At 38.5% G+C, this 18,345-nt stretch overlaps 1 protein-coding gene across 1 annotated transcript in view; it reads left to right on the forward strand.

The window, feature by feature from the left end:
• The window catches only part of CCDC88C (coiled-coil domain containing 88C), a 96,426-nt gene that overhangs the window by 49,752 nt on the left and 28,329 nt on the right, over nucleotides 1-18,345 (forward strand). Inside the window, exons 7-14 of the mRNA XM_061997981.1 lie at nucleotides 746-886; nucleotides 1,612-1,796; nucleotides 2,400-2,481; nucleotides 2,892-3,050; nucleotides 8,999-9,145; nucleotides 10,513-10,657; nucleotides 13,357-13,538; nucleotides 16,923-17,060. Coding sequence (XP_061853965.1) covers nucleotides 746-886; nucleotides 1,612-1,796; nucleotides 2,400-2,481; nucleotides 2,892-3,050; nucleotides 8,999-9,145; nucleotides 10,513-10,657; nucleotides 13,357-13,538; nucleotides 16,923-17,060 — 1,179 coding nt within the window. The remainder of the gene's footprint in view (nucleotides 1-745; nucleotides 887-1,611; nucleotides 1,797-2,399; nucleotides 2,482-2,891; nucleotides 3,051-8,998; nucleotides 9,146-10,512; nucleotides 10,658-13,356; nucleotides 13,539-16,922; nucleotides 17,061-18,345) is intronic.

Raw genomic sequence — 18,345 nt, forward strand, 5'->3', positions numbered from 1 at the left:
CCTCGCTGAGAGCGGGCCCAGGCCATTGTTGGGTGTCAGTGGTGCAGTTGTGGAAAGCCCAGTACACACAGATTTGAACAACAAGTAGCAGAAGTCTAAGATAGGAACTTTTCTGAACATGTAAAAATAGTTCTGCTTTTAAAAAAAATCATGATGAGCTAAGCACATGGTTATGACAAAAGCAGGAACAGTCTTTAGCTGTACTTGAGAGACTTGCTTAATGTTTCTGCTGAATTATTCAGAGGAAATTACTTTGGGTAAGATAGCAGTTGAAAGGTATGCTACTAGCAGCAGCCAGTGACGTTTCAGCTAAAGGCAGCTCCTCTGCAGCTGATAACAGCTGAAATTGCAAATTCAGTGAAAGCAGGACTGCTTCTCTGTGAGACATCAGCCTAACTCTTCAGTGTGGGATCAGTCCCCTCAAATCCCTGTGGTAACTGCCTCAGTGCTTACAGTAGGATGATTGCATACTTTTAATACATGAACACTTGCTATTGATCATTATATGTATCTGATTACTTTTAAATATTGCCCTTAACAATTATAAAAAATACCAGAAAATGCTGGGTAGTGTTATAGTTAAGGAATTTTTGTTTGTTGTTTACAACTTAGGTTTGGTGATTTTTGTGGTTTTTTGTTTATTTTTAATTGATCGGTAGAAGAACCTGGGGGATACAGCATATACAGCGAACAACTTCACAAATCAACCAGTGGAAGGACTTTTTTTTTTCTCTCTTGTTCCTAGGTGACTCACAACCAGGAGAATGTTTTTGACTTGCAGTGGCTGGAGCTCCCAGATATGGCCCCAGAAGAGCTAGAGTCTCTCTCCAGGAATATGGTTTTCCACCTCAAGAGACTCATTGATGAGAGAGATGAATGCACAGAAGTACGATGACTTAGCTCCCCCATATAGAGCTCGTGTGAAGCAGCAGATGCAGACTCCATTCCTTTGCTTGTGTTTTGTTTGTGTACTGGGCTTCTATTTCTGCTAGACCTTTCCACTACACCTCTGAAAACTTGTAGAAAGATTTTGACTTTTCCATTTATTATCACATAAGTACTAAGATATGGTGAAATGATAGGTAAAGAGGAATGTGTATGACAAAGTTGTGACTTTGTCTGGAGATTTTTGTCTGTGTGTCTGCTCAGTTATTTATCTTTGACTGCTTGCCTGTCTTTCCGCTGGGATCTACCCTCAAGGGTTCCAGTATCTTCTCTAGTTTCTGAGTGTGAAGGTGGCCCTGTCTGTTGCTGACTCATCGATTCCTTTCCCCTCAGATCTCTGGAGTAGGCTTCTTTCCTTCTTTAACCTGTTAATTTTCTGACATGCTTTTAAGTGTGTTAGTTAAAACTGGTAGTTGTTAGGTTTTTACGAATTCTCCAAGCAAAACAGACTGCTTATCGTGAGCTTTGGAAGGGGAATGCTTTAGAGGTCTGAGCATGGTGGAGATTCCTTCTCTGTCTAACCTCCCCTCCTGGCTTTTACTTGAGTTCTTTATAATGCCAGGCTAATAATTTTCTATATTTGTAAATATTTTTTTTAAAACTTGAAAGGCAACATATAATCATACTATTTATCACTTGACACTACACACTTCTCTGTATTTCCAGGTCATTGTAGATCTCACTCAAGAGAGAGATTATCTGCAATCTCAGCAACCACCAAGTCCTCTGAAAGTACCAAGTTCAGATTCTTCACCAAACCCAGCCAACCCTCTTTCTAATGAAGAGAAGCAGCACCTTGCAGTTGAGCTGGCAGACACAAAGGCTAAATTGAGAAGAATCAGGCAGGAGCTGTGAGTCACTAGTAATTTCTACTTCTAGAGAGTGTTTTAAGTCTTGTGCCTCCTGAAGATGCAAGTGCCTGTTGGCTTCAGTGCACTGGCCTTCACGGGAGCTCTGAGAATCACATCTTCCACTGTTTTGTGGGTTTTGTTTCATAGCAGTGTGAAGCTAGTATGAGTAATCCATCTTTTTTTTCTTCCTAACTGGTCTTTAAAGAGATTTGTTCCTCTTAAGAGTGGTTACTTCCATCTTTCTTTTTTTATCTAATCTCATCCCTTCTTCAAAATGCCAACTGCTGGCTGTACTTACAAATTATTAGTGGGAAGTCCAGAGGCCAGTGAAGCTTGCTGTGACAGTAGTAGCACCAATGAGATTTAAACAGAAGTACTTATTGTAGAAAGTGAGTTTCAGACTCAGATCCATTACATGTATATGGTATCATGAGAAAAAACCTCTTACTTAGATGAAGGTGCAAGAAAAAGTGGCTCTGTGTTTGGGATATGCTAGATTTCTGTCTTTCTTTCCAGATTTCAAGCAGTGTCCATATAATCAATATTGTTTCAGTAAAAACAAGCAAAAAAAAACCTCACTAAGGTCTTTCTAATCTTTTTCAGGGAAGAGAAGTCTGAGCAGCTTGTTGATTCTAAACATGAAGTTGAGCAGCTCACCCTAGAACTGCAAAAAATAAAACAAGAGGTAAGATGGGCTCTTTTGACAGTTTTCCCTATTTAAAAAAGCCTTTTTTGATGTGAGGCTAAAAATCCTACTGTTTTTGAATGAAGAAATGGAGTTACTCCAGCCAACTGTTTGATTATGGCTATAGTATAGCAATGCTATACTTTCCACTTAGCTGATGAGAGTGGTCTCATCTGTTCAGCTTGCAAATAGCCTAGTAAAGACTGAAGCTTATGCAGCATCAGGCATTAGAGATGTCAGAATACCAGCAGGCTGAAGAAGCCTCTCTGTCTTGTAAAGAATTTACTGGCCAGTAGGAGAACTGGGGTAATGCAATTTGCCTGCACTTAAAACAGGTGAGTAAATTAAGAACACATTTTAATGTATTAGCTAAGATTTTTCTCTATGCTTTTATTCCTCACTTCTCACAGAATATCCACCTGGCCTCAGATGCTCGCTCTGCCCGAGCCTACAGAGATGAGCTTGACTCTCTGAGAGAGAGGGCAAACCGTGTGGAAAGACTTGAGATGGAACTTGTTCGCTGTAAAGAGAAACTTCATGATGTGGACTTTTACAAAGCTCGCATGGAGGCAAGTGAAAACAGAGAGAAAGACTCGCTGAGTAATTTGGATTTTGTTGTGTTACCAGTTCATGTGTCATTTGTTGTTGGGCTGACTGTAGCAAAACATCAGAGCAAGTGGACTACGTCGTCATAGTTATTGACTTGGCAATGTTAAAGCTGCTTTCTGTGGCGAGAAAGGCTTGGTGCGTGCAAAAAATAAATACCCATTAGTTTTAACGAACTCTTTAGTTCAGCATCATGCAGCTAAACATGACAGACCTTTTCTGGATGCTTCTTCTAGACAATCCAGACCTTCAGTCTAGCCTTGAAAACGCGCTCTTGGGAAAAATGCCTGTCTTCCAGAGTTGTTCCTTTGACTGGCATTTTAAATGTTGTATATAAATTAGGTAAATGAGTGTCCAGGTGTTTTTTCTTAGGGAATTGTAGCAGATGCAACTGTTAAAATGGCTGGGCATTTTTAAGCGTGTCCTCAGATGACAAATTCTAGCTGCCCCTTTTTGCAACTATTACTTGTAGTACAAAAGAAAGAAAATTTTGATCTTCCCTGGTGCCCTGAGTGTGGGATGTGTCAAAGACAGATGTATAGCTTTGTTCTGGGAGTACTGCCAGTTTCTCAGCTTAGTCACCTGCAGCTGTGTCCATCCTGGAATGAAACTAACTTAGGCTGGAGAGGACCTTGGAGATGGCCTGGACCAATTCACTGCTTACAGTATGATGAACCTTAAATTTAGATCACTCTTACTTTGTGCCTTTTCAGTTCTTTGAGCCATCTTCATGTATACTCTCAGTAGCTCACATATGTAACACTTCAGCTAAAGTCAAGTAAATATCCAGACTTGCTGAATGCATGAAGGTTTGAGAGCAAGACTGTCTGTTATAAATAGATAAAATCCCAGGTCTGAGGTAGAAGAGTGATGTTGAAACATGTATTTTCCAGGCCTCTGGTGAGACCACAGAGCCTACTATTTTCTGCTCTGTAAACTTTACTTTCTAGGTGTTTTTTTTTCTCCCTTTAACCTAAGGGGCCAGCTAGTGGCTGCTTCATATGAATAGATTCACTAAAATAGATGGTTATTAAATGCAGTAATAGACTACTAAAGCCTGTCTTCCCTCTCAGTAAAACCCAGTTTACATTAGGAAGTATGAAGCTCTGGCTCACTCTGTTTTCTTCCCTCAGGGTGGTAATGGGTCAGGCATTAACTTGGCACACTGGCTATCAGCATGGCATCCTGGCATTTCCCTTTTGACTGTGCACTGGAGTTGCTTAGCTTATGTGTACTGCTCAGGTAATTTACCTGAGGCTAGGAGGGACATTTTTTTTGTCTTGTCTTCATCTGAGGTCAAGGGAGTGGCTATTTTTGTTCTTGAGTTCTCATACTCCTTGCTTGTCCTACAGCCAGCAGTTTCCTGTTCTGCTATCTGCATGCTAATCTTGCTTAACATATCATTCAGTAAAGAGATCTCTGCTTCAGTTCTAAATTTGTTCAAACTTTCCTAGCTCCCTCTTCCACCCTGCCAGGTTTTGGTGTAAGTATTGACCATCAGAAATAAGTGCTGCCTCTCCAAGGATACCTTCCTGAAATACAGTAGTGAGACAGAATATTTCCCATTATTTTTCTAATTCCAAGCCACAGTGTGGCCACTAGCAGAAGTTGTTGTTGCTGTAAGGGCTGAGCTCTGCTAATATGCAGCAAGATTTCACAGCTGTCCATGGGCTGCTCTGTGGTCTCGAATAGCCGGAGAGTTTTTTGTATTCTCACCACTCCCTCTTCCATCACTGATGAAGTCTTGGCACTGCTGTGGACTGCCAGTGTTGAGCAGTGCCAGCAACAGGCAAACTCCACTGTTTTTATGCTGATACATTCAGAGGATTCCACAGGGCACTAGTCTTTTGCAGTCATGAAGTAGGACAAAAGCTATGCTAGGAACTGGTATCCAACTTTACACAGTTTCTTCCGTCTTGTGTCTCAAGCCCTTCACCCCTTCAAAAGAAGGGTTAATGTCTGGAGTCAGTTCAGTGTCTGCTCAGATCCCTACCACTCCCTCAAACTGTTTGGCTTACAATTCTAAGTTGTGAGATTTGTGCAGGGATGTAAGGTAGAGTTTTTTTACCACTAGACATTACAGTGCTGATTGGTCTTGTGGCGTTTCCTGAATGTGGCTGACTTCCTAAACCCTAAGTCTCAAGAATGAAACAAACGTTACAGAGACAGCAATGAAAATGTAGGTGTGTAAAGTACAGCAAAAACTACTTTTCTCTGTTAATGGGATACCTTAAGGCTCATAGGTTCTTGACAGCATTGTTAATAACGAGTACCAAATCTGTGAGAAGAAAAAGTGGGTTTACCTTTTCATCAATGCAGAAAGCCGTTAAATGTGCACATTGAAATCTTTCCTTCTTCTAGTTCACATACACGTTTGGTAGTTTGAGCAAAAAATATGGAGTACACTCTGTATGTGAAACCATGATGAGCTTTAGAATTGGAAGCGAACTTGCGAGTAGTTTCTGGAAGCACATAATACAAATCAGCAATGGCAGCAGGAAGAGATTTAAGGAGCTCCTTAAGAGGAGAATGCAAAAAGAGCAAGTCTTTCTCTGTGTGTGTAACATGTTTAGGCATGTATGTTGTTTTCTTCTCTGTATGTCTTGACAAAGTTTTTCTGAAATGACATTTTAATTTGACTGTCATTCAAAGAACATGGAGATGAATATGCTTTGGAGACCTTCCTGCTGGGATGGCTTAATGAGGTCATAATTGTGAATGTGGAGGAGCAGTCTTAATGCAGGGTTTCCTGGAAGGAGGTGCTTTGCTCCAATGTAAAGCTTCCCTCTGGCATTCCTCTTTTGAGCCTTGTGCAGCTCCAGGAGATCAGATTATTTTCTGAGACCAAGGAGTCTGCCCTGCCTATTTTTCCTTCTTGTCAGTGCATTCACATTTTCATGCAGGATGATGGGATGAATTTCTGTTGAATATTTAAAAAGGTGAAAGTATCTTTTAGATATTTTCATGTAGCCATCCAAGGCCATGTTTGATTGTCACAAGATGACTGTGTCATGGCTTAGTAGTGGAAGCTGCTGAACTGCCAGAAGAGAGGGATTTGAACTTCAATAACTAGATCTGGATGAGTGTGCAAATTCTGGAGTTTCAGATTTAAATCTGATTGCAACTTTAGTTTCTGAAAATGTTTTCCGGTAGCAACACACCCTGATTGTGCAACCACTTACCCCCAGAGTTAATTGTAACCATGTGAGTATGCAATGCATATTCTTAAAGCTATTTCAAGGCACAGTGATGCAGGATCAAACCACAGGGTGTAATTTATTTTAGAAATTGCAAAAGCAGAAGTATACATGCTGGATATGAAACCATCACAATGTAAATGATAGAAAACAAAGGGGCTTTTTACTCCCTTGCCTTGTAAATTCAGTGTATTCAAAAAAATAAATCCACAGCTATCTAGTTTTGCTGTTAATTTGGCAATAAACTCAAGAGATTTAAAATAATGTTGGTGGGTTCGTTAATTAAAGAAAAAATAAACCTTAATTCTGTGGAAGCACCACCACCTGCTGATTGTCTAACAAGTGAAATTTGTAGCCGGACACATTTTTAGGTCAACTATGTTATGCCAATGACTTCTGGGAGATGTTCGTTCTGATGTATTTTAGTTAGGACAGTTTTACAGGCTTTGAGATGTAACTCTGCAAAGCTCCCATGAAGTAATCATTTAAATTATATGATCTTCTCAATATTAAGACAACCTCAGATCATGGGTATACCAGTGAGTAATATTGACCTCACCATAGCAGGCATTTCTACCAAGTTATTAATTTAAGATTTCATCAGAACTGCTTTGAACTGCCGTCTCTGCCCCTCCTGAGCACTCAATGGAAAGTGCTCAGTCTTCCATACTTTGCAGCTCCTAGTGATATGTGGTTTGTACCAGAGTCTGCATATGTATATGTACTTGGCACATAACTTGACTCCTTGTGAGACGCTAAAATAAGTAGTTCCTGCTTGGTAGGCCCTTTTGGGGATAGTTCTGAAGCCATGATTTCGGAGGTCAGACACCACCTTACTTCTTTGAGTTGTGGTCTAGACTGAGTGTGGTGATCTAGCAAAGTAAATACTTGTCATGTTGCTGCTTCATTATGGGTATTCTGGCAGCTTACATGACACCTAGCACATTTGATGTCATGTGCTTGCTGTGGTCTGTTATCTGTTTAGCGTCAGCCTTTTTAGTTTGCCCACCCTGAAGTGACCCTGTTGGATCAGACTTGGCTCAAAATGCTGGTTCTGTAAAAATAGTCTTTCAGTGTAATTTAACTTATGTGCATACTCAAACATTTTAATTGTGGTAGTTGAACCACTTCACAAGCACTAACATACTTGTCCTTCTACTGAAGTAGGGAAACTTTACCTCTCATATTTTGCAAGTTGGTAGCTGACCAACTGAGAGATCAAGGGCAGTGTGGTACTGTGTAAGGTAAACTTTCCATATTATGCCATCCACAGTCACGATGCAGCAAACAACTAAGATTACTTGCTATATATAAGGCTATTAAATCATGTCAAAAGGCAAGGGGAGTGGTTGTCATCAGTCTTAACTTGTGCTTTACAGCTGTCTTCTTTTTTCTTTTGAATTTTGAAATAACTGAGCCACACAAGGCTTCTTAAGGCTGATTCCATCCTCAAAAATGAGAAGGTAGTTGCTGATTAAGCAGTGAAAGTGATTTGCTCATGCTTATGAGTTTTCAGGAATCTGCTTGGTTTCATGTTTGTGGTCTGAGAGAGTAGACATAAATAGTGCAGCAGAGACTTCATATGTCCAGGAATAAGCTTGTCAAGCCATAAGCATTTCATCCTGCTTGTGTCAATGTTTTTTTTTACTGTTTTTGCATATTTCATTGAAACAGGGGAAAGGATGGGGAGAGGAGAAGGGAAAACAGACAGACAAAAGGAAATTTCTCTAGAGAATTAAGTAATATGCTTCTTGTCTCATTGTAACTCTTCTGGACAAAAGTCCTTCTAGTATCCATTTTATCTTTTAAATGCTTCCATGTTCCTGCAATAGAAAATTCTGTCTCTGACTCAAGACTTATGTGAGGATCAACAAGTAAAAGCCAGCAGTGATACAGTATTATAACTTGAAATAAGACAAAATTTAATAAATGTGCTTAAAACACAACCAAGAATACAACTCCAGATTTTGTTTGGGACCGTTCATGTTTCTGGAGATAAGGTACTTGAATGCTTTGCAAGGAGCGTTCAAAATGCAGTATAGTTAACTTGTTTCTAATGCTGTGATTACAGCAGAATAATAGACCTTTACTCAGTAAAAACACGCAAAGGCTGTAATATATAGGCAACATGGCTTGTGCAATTAATGTTCATGTGTTTATTGGGGATGGGGTAGGATATCTGTTAAGTGATAAGTATAAAACTTCTTTTTCTTAGGTGAATTAAAATTCTGTGCTGAAAGAGGGTGTTATGGACATGGTATATATTCATAGGTAGGGCTCCCCAAGATATTGAATACACAGTAGCATCCCTTGGAAGTGAATAATCTTTTTTGAACCTGGAGACTACAGTGAATTGGCTAAGAAAATAGTATTGTAATAGTGGAATTGGAATTGAACAGTTGCTCTTCTGTGTCTTGACTCTCTTTGGTGCACCTCTTGATCTAGTGTCATATAAGGCAAAAGGAACTTCATTGAACTTGTAAAATTTGGAAAAAAAGTTATAAATATTAGATTTCCTTGTACTAATGACTTACAAATAATGAAATGTAATACCATCTCCCATTAAAATATCAGGTAAAATCTTTCTTAGTGAAGCAGAGAAACATGTCAGGCTTTTTTTCTTTTGTTTTCCCATGTCAGTTTATGAAAGTCACCTGATCTTTGAAAAGTCAGCTCATACAAAGAGATTAATGTTGTTATTTTTTTTTTCCTAGGAGTTAAGAGAGGACAACATCATATTAATTGAAACAAAAGCCATGCTAGAAGAACAGCTAACAATGGCAAGAGCTCGTGGTGATAAACTGCATGAATTAGAGAAGGAAAATTTGCAGTTGAAATCGAAGCTTCATGATGTAGAACTGGTATGCCCTCTCTTTTTCATCATGCTAATTTTTCAAACTTTGATTATAATACTAGGTCACAGATTCATGTCAGAGAAGTAAGTGGAGATGGACAGACAAGTCGACAATGCTTTTAAGAGGTCTTTAGTTTGAACTTGGTGTACGTGAATCCTTGAAGTATAATGTTAATAGTGTAAATGTTGCCAATGCTGCTTTATTGAGACTGATGAATTGAATTTTATGCAAGAAGGTATATCACAGTTTTACAGTACAAATAATTTTCATACATACTGACAAGAGATGTTAAAAATCTGTCAGGTAGAAATCTCTTGGAGAGAGAAATGAAGTCTACTGTAGTAAATGATCTTTGTCATTGGAAACAAACCCCTCAGCCATTACCGTGACTTTAAGAGACTCCATTACTGTTGAAGACAGAAAATTCCAAAATTTATTTCTGAAACGTGGCCTACTGCTTCACAGACAAGGAAACTGAAGAAGTGGCAGGTTTTTGTCTTCAAACAAAAAGAAATGTTGGATTTTATAATCCCACTAAAAACAATAAGTACTCTTTCAATCTCTTTTATTTTACTTGTCAGTTCTCTTCTTACCCACTGTGTTTTGAGTTCTTGTGAGTTTAATTGTATAGAGTTTCCAGTGGGGTCTATTAGAAACAAAGTTGTTGAGGTTACTTTGTGGTTACATTTAATGACTGATTTGGGGCTTTATAAAGGTCATGTCATGCTCCAGCTTTTCCCAAGTGGCTGGTGATTTCAAGTGATGAATTTTTGGGCGATGCTTTCTGAAAATTTGGGATCTTCTGAGACACATCAGCTCCCACAAATTTCTATGGCAAATATAAGTCACAGGAACCACCAAATAGATTGATTCTCCAGATGTGTTATCTGGATATTTTAGAACCTAAGTGGAGGCAGATGTTACTTGCTGATCCATTTGACTGGATCTAAATTTGATGTGATGAGTTGAAGAATCTCTTTAGAGTTCAAGGTTGCGGCTGCGGAGTCTCCAGTGTGTCAGTGCATGATGCTACGTGTTTTTGAAGAACTGAGCTCTGGAGACAGCTTGAGTCCAGCCTGCTTTACCAGCCCTGGCTTGTACTGGCCCTGTCATCACCCAGGATGTTCTCACTCTAGTCACTCTCACTCCAAGAGTATCATGGACCTGAACTGACCCTAAACAGGGCCAGTTGGGTGCCCTTGCACTGTGTTCTGTAGCCCACAGGAAACATTTATTGCTGTACATGTATATCAATATAAAAGCACACGGTGTTTAAGGAGATTCTTCTGCCCTCAATGTGTTGTGCTTGTAGCAGTTCAACTGACAGAAATATCTTATGGATAAGCATTTTCATTCATGTGTGTCTTGCACAGGACCGAGACACGGACAAGAAGAGAATTGAAGAGCTACTGGAGGAGAACATGGTCTTGGAAATTGCACAGAAACAGAGCATGAACGAATCAGCACATCTAGGCTGGGAGCTAGAACAACTGTCTAAAAGTACAGATCTTGCAGACAGTGAGTACCAGCTGGGGTAGCTGTTGTGCTTGTAGTGTCTTTCAGACTAGACAGGTTGGTTGACAGAGACAGGAAAAGAAGTTGAGTCCAAGCTTGGTGAACTTCCCTCATTCACCCACTTCACTTTCAACTTAGTTTTTTGATAACTTCTGAAATGTAGGGGTTGTAGTTTCTTTCACTTTCTTTTAAAAGCATTTAATTGTTCTCATTTTATTTATCACTGAGAGATTGACTAAGGAAGCTTAAAGTGACAGCAGAAATGTCACAAGGAACACTGGATATTTGTGACTGACTGACTGTATGGAAAGAGTCTGTGGTCTTTAGTATTCTTTAATACAATTAGTACAGACAATTAACAGATCCTTACATCCCAGGATGTAGTGTATGCCAAGTCATTTATTTTTACTAGACACTGAAAAATGTGTCCTGTTAAAATAACTGGCTTTTTGGTTTTTTGAGTGGTTGATTTGATTCCATAACTATCACAGATATAACTAATGCTTCCTTCACTAGCCAAGTTTTAGCATTGGTTTCTATGTCTAACCTGAATTCTGTCTATAATATCAGAGTAAATAACAATCCTAAATAGAACTTGGGAAACAGAAACGGTTTTGTACAGTTCAAAGTACAGCTTTTATTGATTACTCACCTGATTGTGCTGAGAGTTGCACATTTGGCTTTGTGTACCAGGAACAGCTTAACTTGAAGACACAAGAATAAGTTAGAGTAAGCAGATAATCAGTTTTCATTAAAGCTGTCTAGAAGAATAGCTTTGTTTTGCCCTGCTTCTGCAGGGGGGGTGGACTAGATAATATCTAAGGGTCCCTTCCAACCCTATCATTCTATGATTTTTATTTTGTGAAATAACTGAATATGTACCTGACACCAATGCTCAAATCTAGTTGCTGTCTAGGATCCAAGTTCTCTTTAGTAAGATTAATGACCAGTTCTTACTTTTAATTAAGAGTCTTGCAAAGCCAGAATTACCTTTACCTGAGAAGTGAATGGCAGTTGATTCCTGCTTATGTGTAAACAATGGTATTGCTTATTACCTTACTCATTAGGGAAGAAACATAGTTCTCAAAACTTTGAAATTTTCATTAAAAATATTTCAGGAAGATATAGATATATATATATATAAAATTTTCTGATTTGTTTTAAATAGCAAATTTTGTCTTTTTCCTAATTTGATTTAACTGGTGATGTAGAAGAAAGGATGCTAATTTGATTTTCTAATCTCTTATTTATTCATTTCTGTCAAACACAACTTTCAAAATTTTCTCAGTGGGTTTTAAAAAAAAAAAAAAAAAGAAAGAAATTATTCCTCCACTGCACAGATGCTCAGTGTGTGAGCACTGGAGCTCCAGAGCTTCTCTAAATAACCAAAGAAAAAGATATTAAGAGGAATTGAGAACATCAGTATCTTTTGTATTTAGTGGGGAAAAAAATCAGTGAAGGAAGCCTGAGTTCAAAAAACTAAGAACATTAAACTTTGAAACTTTAAATTACTTCACAGAAGTGCTGTCCCACTTTTAAAATAAATCTCTCTAAGAAATTCCATCTCAATGCATGTTGTTCTGAATGCAACTTGTTTGTACAAATACAGTCAGTTGCAAAGCTCTTTTGGAAAACCTGCTCTGGATTTCAAGTAGAGTCTGCAGCAGTGGCAGTTAGCAGATCATCTCACCTGCTAGTTTGGAATATTTTATTAAAAATCATTAAAAAAGTAAGGATGGGAAAAAGTCATTTAGATGACCCTTACTGCAGGACAGAACTTAACCAGGGTATTTAGTTAATATTTACAAAAACTCTCCAGATGATGCTCTGTAAAAGTGAGAAATGAGATTTGCTGTTCTCAGAAACTTGCAGATTCTAAAGTATTCAGTGTGCTGTATGTAATAGTGCAGATTATTTAGCAGGAGTGACTAGTTTTCTGGGACATAAAGACAATGTTAATTTCATGTGAGAAGTGGTTTTGAGGTGAAGGGTAGCAATTATTCTGTGTGAAAGGGAGGGTTGCTCTTAAAATTATTCAGATGCTGAGCAAAGAAATGAACAGAACAAGGAGGCTTGGTGCTGGGAGTTACAGCTGAGAGGTTGTGAAACTTTTCATTCTAAATGTTTACAGATCAAATAACATCTTTGTTGTAAAACATGCATAAGTTTAGTTAGCTCTGAGATTTCAACTTCAGACACTTCTCTATTTCTCTATGAACATTCTGATGGATGTCCTGTGCCTGGCTGCCTGGTAGTGAAGATAAACATTGGAACTCACTACCCTCCCCCCGCCCCCCCGGGTGACTAAATATGATCAAATGCCTAAGTTTTCATTACCTTTTGGAAGTGCACCATCTCCCTGTTGGTTTATTTCCTCTGACAGAACAATGAGAAGGGTATCAAAGAGTATATTTTACTGCTAACATTAAACACAGTACTTACATGCCTTAAGCATCCTTAAGAAGAGGGAAAGTAAGTAACTTTTAATATGGTTATCTGTTCAGATACTTCCCTATCTATTAGAGGACTTAATCGTTATTTGTGAAACTGGGTTCTGTTTTTAACACTGTTTACTTAGCAGTCATGCTGAAATGATAAGGATCTGACTGCAATTATCTTCATACAAGTGAATCTTAAGGACCTAGGAAGGGAGATGTTTGTGAATTGGTTAGTGCTACCTTCTGATTCTCATGTTTCAACAGCCAGAAAGTCCTTTGTGTTTGAGTTGAATGAATGTGCTTCCAGTCGAATACTGAAGCTGGAGAAGGATAATCAGAGCTTGCAGAACACAATCCAAGAGTTGAGAGATGCCTCCTTGACCTCCAGAGAGACCAGCCTAAAGTTTGTGGAACTGGAAAAGGAAAATCAACAGCTTAGCAAAAAGGTAATTTGTTCACAGGAGCAAACAAAGCTCTGTATTTTTTAAACACAGTGCACCCAGGGCTGTATGACATTCCTCAGTGATGAGGGATTGCAGAGAGCTCACCCATGTTCCTCAAAGACTGGACATGTTTTTGGGCCCATCTGCGTAATTCTGTTCTAACATTGGTGTATTCTATTGCCTTCTGCTTAATTAACGTGCATTATTGTAAGCAAATCTGACAATTCCTGTTTCATAAAAGCTGTCTTTCAGTGCTCATTTGCTCCAGTCAGATTGTGCTGTTAACTATTTCTCTTTTTGTCATCTTATGGCAGCCACATTGGACTATTTTGTTTGTTTTAAAGTTTCAATGTTGTATCCACATAAGTCAAATCAGACTGGTAAATACAGGTTAGTGTATAACAAGTCTTTCTTGCTGTCCATAGTCCTGGATCAACACTTTGTCTTGTCCGTTTGGCTATTAGCAATTCTCTAGTATCTCCCTCTCTACAAAGATCTGGATTCTTTTAATCTTTGTAACAAACATGCAGGCCATCACATCTTAAATTTATTTTTATGTGTGTGTGTGTTATGCTTCATTATTAACTGTGATTGCGTTTAGCTCAAATCAGTTCAACCCCAACCACTAGCTTTATTTTTGTCAGGCTAGTAACTTGTAGCCTGTACTCTGATATACTCTGAGTTAAGTGCCAGAGGGGAAAGGTACTTGCTAGTCTGAGTATAAAAAATTTCCAAGTCAATTTTTTCCATATTCCTACGTTTGCTAAATTATCCAGAATATAAGGCCCATTTCTTCTTTTCCTGTTACTGTTGTAACCTCTGTGGGAGACATTGGTATAAAGGTTTCGGTCCTCTCTGGTCTGCCTATGGGCTAACTGAATAATTTAAGGGACAAAGGATGAAAGAATTTGGATATGAAATGCTTGTCATGGATTACCAGATCATAACTAGTGGAATGCTGTTTTCTTTGACAAGGAGAGCAAGTATCCATCACTGGATCATTCTATCTTCTGGCAATCCATTTGCCAAGTTGAGAGCCTGGTGCTCCTCTTTGGCTTTCTGCTCTTAACAGTAAAACTGCAAAAATTCAGTTCACTGTTCCCATCTATGACCTGTTGTGTATCAATAATTTACTATAGCTCTAATTTACGTGCTCAAAACTTGAGATAAGGCATATAAAGCACTCTACTGTACACCATGGGTATCTGCTATGTAAGTCACTTGAACAACTGTGGTCAACCTTTGACTCTGCCTCAGGCACATTTGTCTGGGCAACTCCTGTTATGGCACCATATTGGTGCCAACAGTTTGTGATTCAAGAATTAGTCTATTTTTGGTGATGATGACATTGACACAGTGAAGTCACCTACAAGCCCGGTAGTTAAATAAGGCAAAAACCGGTAGTGGGGAATGCCTGTGTGGTGAAAGGTGGGCATTGTATGTATTAGACCAATGAGGGGGGGGAAAAAAAAGGCAGGTAAACTTACTGTTACTAAAAGCAATGGAAACATGTGAACTCATCACCAGAGAAACACAATATGGTGGGAGTTGTTGGCTGAATACCACAGGCTGATCAAGTTGTTGATAGACTTCACCTCCTGTTCAGGGAGACTTGGGGGAAAAAAGGTAGAAAACAGTATTCTGTAATCTGTGCAAGACATACAGTTGTCTTTCAGTGTATAGAGACCTGATATATGCTATGTAAAATATTCTTGGTTTAAGATGTTTTAATTTGTTTGGTGGGGTTTTAAAAATGTCTTTCTGTAACGAGTTTTTGTATTTCTTATGTACATTTCCTCTTAATTAGTGAATATGCATGTCCACAGTGGGGTGGGCTGGAGGAAAGGGGGATAATAGGGGAAGTCTCTCATTGTGGAATGGTTGCTACAGTAGACAGAGGAGAGGGCAACAGTTCTTAATGACTGGTAAAGACATATAAAGTCACAGAACAAGAGAAGTGTTTTTCTCAAATGTGTGCATGTCTGTGAGTCTTTGTGTAACTTTGCTGAGATACTTATAGTAAAATCTGGCCTCTCTAAAGTCATTTAACTGGAGTCATATTTCATCCACTGTGTGAAACTTGAAAAAATTATTGTTTGAATATGCTTGGCTGTCTATTTGTACAGTGCTTGGAAGGATCGTGTAGCCAGAATGGAATTATCCAGGTAGTACAAGAGGAGAAAGAACAAAGTACAAAAGAAAAGTCACATACATCTTTCTTTTTTTTCCTTCCTTGCAAGGTTTTCTTAGGAACTAATAATGTAAAACCTTGCCTTTAAGACACAGTCAAGTAGTAACAGTTCAAGTATGTATCTATTTTCTCTACATTCCTGCTTTCTTGGACTGAAACAAGCTGTAAACAGTAGTTTCTTACTTGCCTCCAGTTCTCTGGGAGGTGCTAATTCAGTTATTGCTGAGTTACTGAGTTTGTTCTAGCTTTCTCTGAACAGCTCCTTTGAGACCAATGAACCTTACCATGGTTATGTTTCTAATTGTTAAGCCCTTATCTTCAATCTGGGCAGCCCCTGCTTGTTTAAACATTTCCTGTAATGAGGCACATGTTGACATAGGCAGAGCCCAGCCTCCAGCTATTTCCCACTTGTAAGAATTATTCTTAAAGCCTTTTTCATTGATACTTGCACCGTTGGCAAAGTTTGTAATACCAACACAAAAAAATGAGCCAATAATTGTGCAGAGCTGTAGGTGCTCACAGTAATTTACAAGCATAAAAAGGAATACTTCCCAACATGGGGAGCCTGGCTCTCTTTACCTCCTACTTCTAAATACTGAAAAACTACTGTTTTTCACTGCTCCGTGCATTATACGTACAACTTGCAAAAGGAGAGAGTAAGAAGACGTTTTTTGTTGTAGACTGGGACCTTATTCACAAATCTTTATTATTCAGTATTGTCATCTGCTGGGGAAAAGGGAGGGCTAACATAACACAAGGAGAGGGAAGGTAAATTTGGAAACTCCAGTGCATTTCAACTGATTCTGATTTTTAATTTTTATTAATTCTCTCCACATTCACTGATAGATAGATTAAGGTTATCAGTGGTGGAGAGGCTAGGAGGAGACAAGTCTCTCAGGAAGGTGAGTGCCAGACACTTTTTTTTTTGACAGAAACACAACAGCGCATTCAGGCAAGTAGGTGAAACTATTCTTATTGTTGTACCCACTGTGCTCTGATCTTAGTATGTATGAAGGAGATTCTTGGCACAGAGAAAAACAAAACAGTCCATTTCTTCCTCTGGACTAGCAAGCCACAGAAGACAATGATTGTATTTTTCAGTCATGGTTCCCATTTCATTCCTCTCTAGTCTTCAAAATAAGTGCTAACAGTGCGTCAAGTTGGGGCTGATGTGCTTTGGTGTGTTCTCCACACAGATTGAGAAGCTGCAAAATCAGATTGAAAAAGAGAAGCAAAGTAGTCAAGATCTGGAGACCTTGAGTGAGGAGCTGATAAAAGAGAAAGAACAGCTACAAGTCATCATGGAGACTCTCAAAGCTGACAAAGACAGACAGGTTTGAACTTCATCAATGTAATGTAAAAGCCTATGCTCAGTAGTGATAATTTAGTGGTGCTATTTAGAGCATCTAGTTCTCTTGGGGTGATTGTCTTAGGAATTTGAGAGCTATTAAGTGCAGGTTGTACTTGTTCAAATGTAGGTAAAAGGCTTTTTCAAACAAAAAAGTCTAGCATGTTTTACTAGCTACTGCTCCTGTTAATGGAAGGGGATCTTCAGGCCATTGTAAGGACAGACCTTCCCTCTTTGGTAAAAAAAAAGCACTGGATCTTACAAAATGGGATACCAGCTGGTTTTTGAGATATGCAAATAAAACTCCATTTTATTGTAGATTGGTCCCCTGCTAGCTGTATGTCCTGACTGATTTTGTTGAGTTGCTTTCTTTTTAGCCAATCAACCTTTTTTATTCTATTTAAAAAAAACCTAAAATCTTTTAAAAAGATTGCAGTTCACATGCAATGTCTTGAAGCCTATTATAGATTCATGCAAAATATCTGTATTAGTTTGGTGAGAAAAATACAGATCACTGGAGACTGATCTATATATTTTCAATGTGTGTTAAAATTTACTCCAAGTTTTGTGACGTGAAAATTAAATAACAGCATCTTTTATTTATGTAGTGCTTTTCATCCTGAAGGATTCTTAGCCAGACTTCTAGCTGGGAAATTGCACTTTTAACACCGAAGTCCTACCTTTCAGTTAGGATGCATACAGATTCTTTGTGGTAAGAGTTAATGAATGCTTCACAGGTAGGACAGGAAGTAAAACCGGAAGTATCCTCAACTGTCAGAAAAGGGCAGATTCTGATTTTTTTCAGGTCTAAGTCATTTTTTTATCTCTGTGGGTACTGTCTAGGTAAGAATCAAATTAAAACTGCAGTCTAAATCACAATTGCTTCAGTTGGAATATGACCAATGGGATAAGTATACTGTTCTTACAGAAAGTGTATTCTTAATGAAATCTAAATTTTCAAACATTTTGGGGTTTCTGGTACCTCATTCAAATCCCAAAGATGAATGTAAGCCTAGAGAGAAAGATAGCCTTTCTGGGGAATGATTCCTAACAAAGCAACGTCTCTAGGGTCTTCTCTGAAAGTCCCCTGTCTACTTTCTCCCTCTACCTCAGCCTTCTCCACTGGTAGCAGGAATATAATACTTTTTAACTTTTAGAATCACAGATTATCAGAGGTAACAATTTTCTTCAGTTTGGGTTGTTGATTTTAATCAGGAGAAAATGGTTGAGAAATTTGTCTCCTATTAAATGGATGTGGTTTTGTTAATAAT

Source organism: Colius striatus, chromosome 6 (assembly GCF_028858725.1).
Source record: "Colius striatus isolate bColStr4 chromosome 6, bColStr4.1.hap1, whole genome shotgun sequence".
In the NCBI taxonomy this organism is placed as follows: Eukaryota; Metazoa; Chordata; class Aves; order Coliiformes; family Coliidae; genus Colius; species Colius striatus.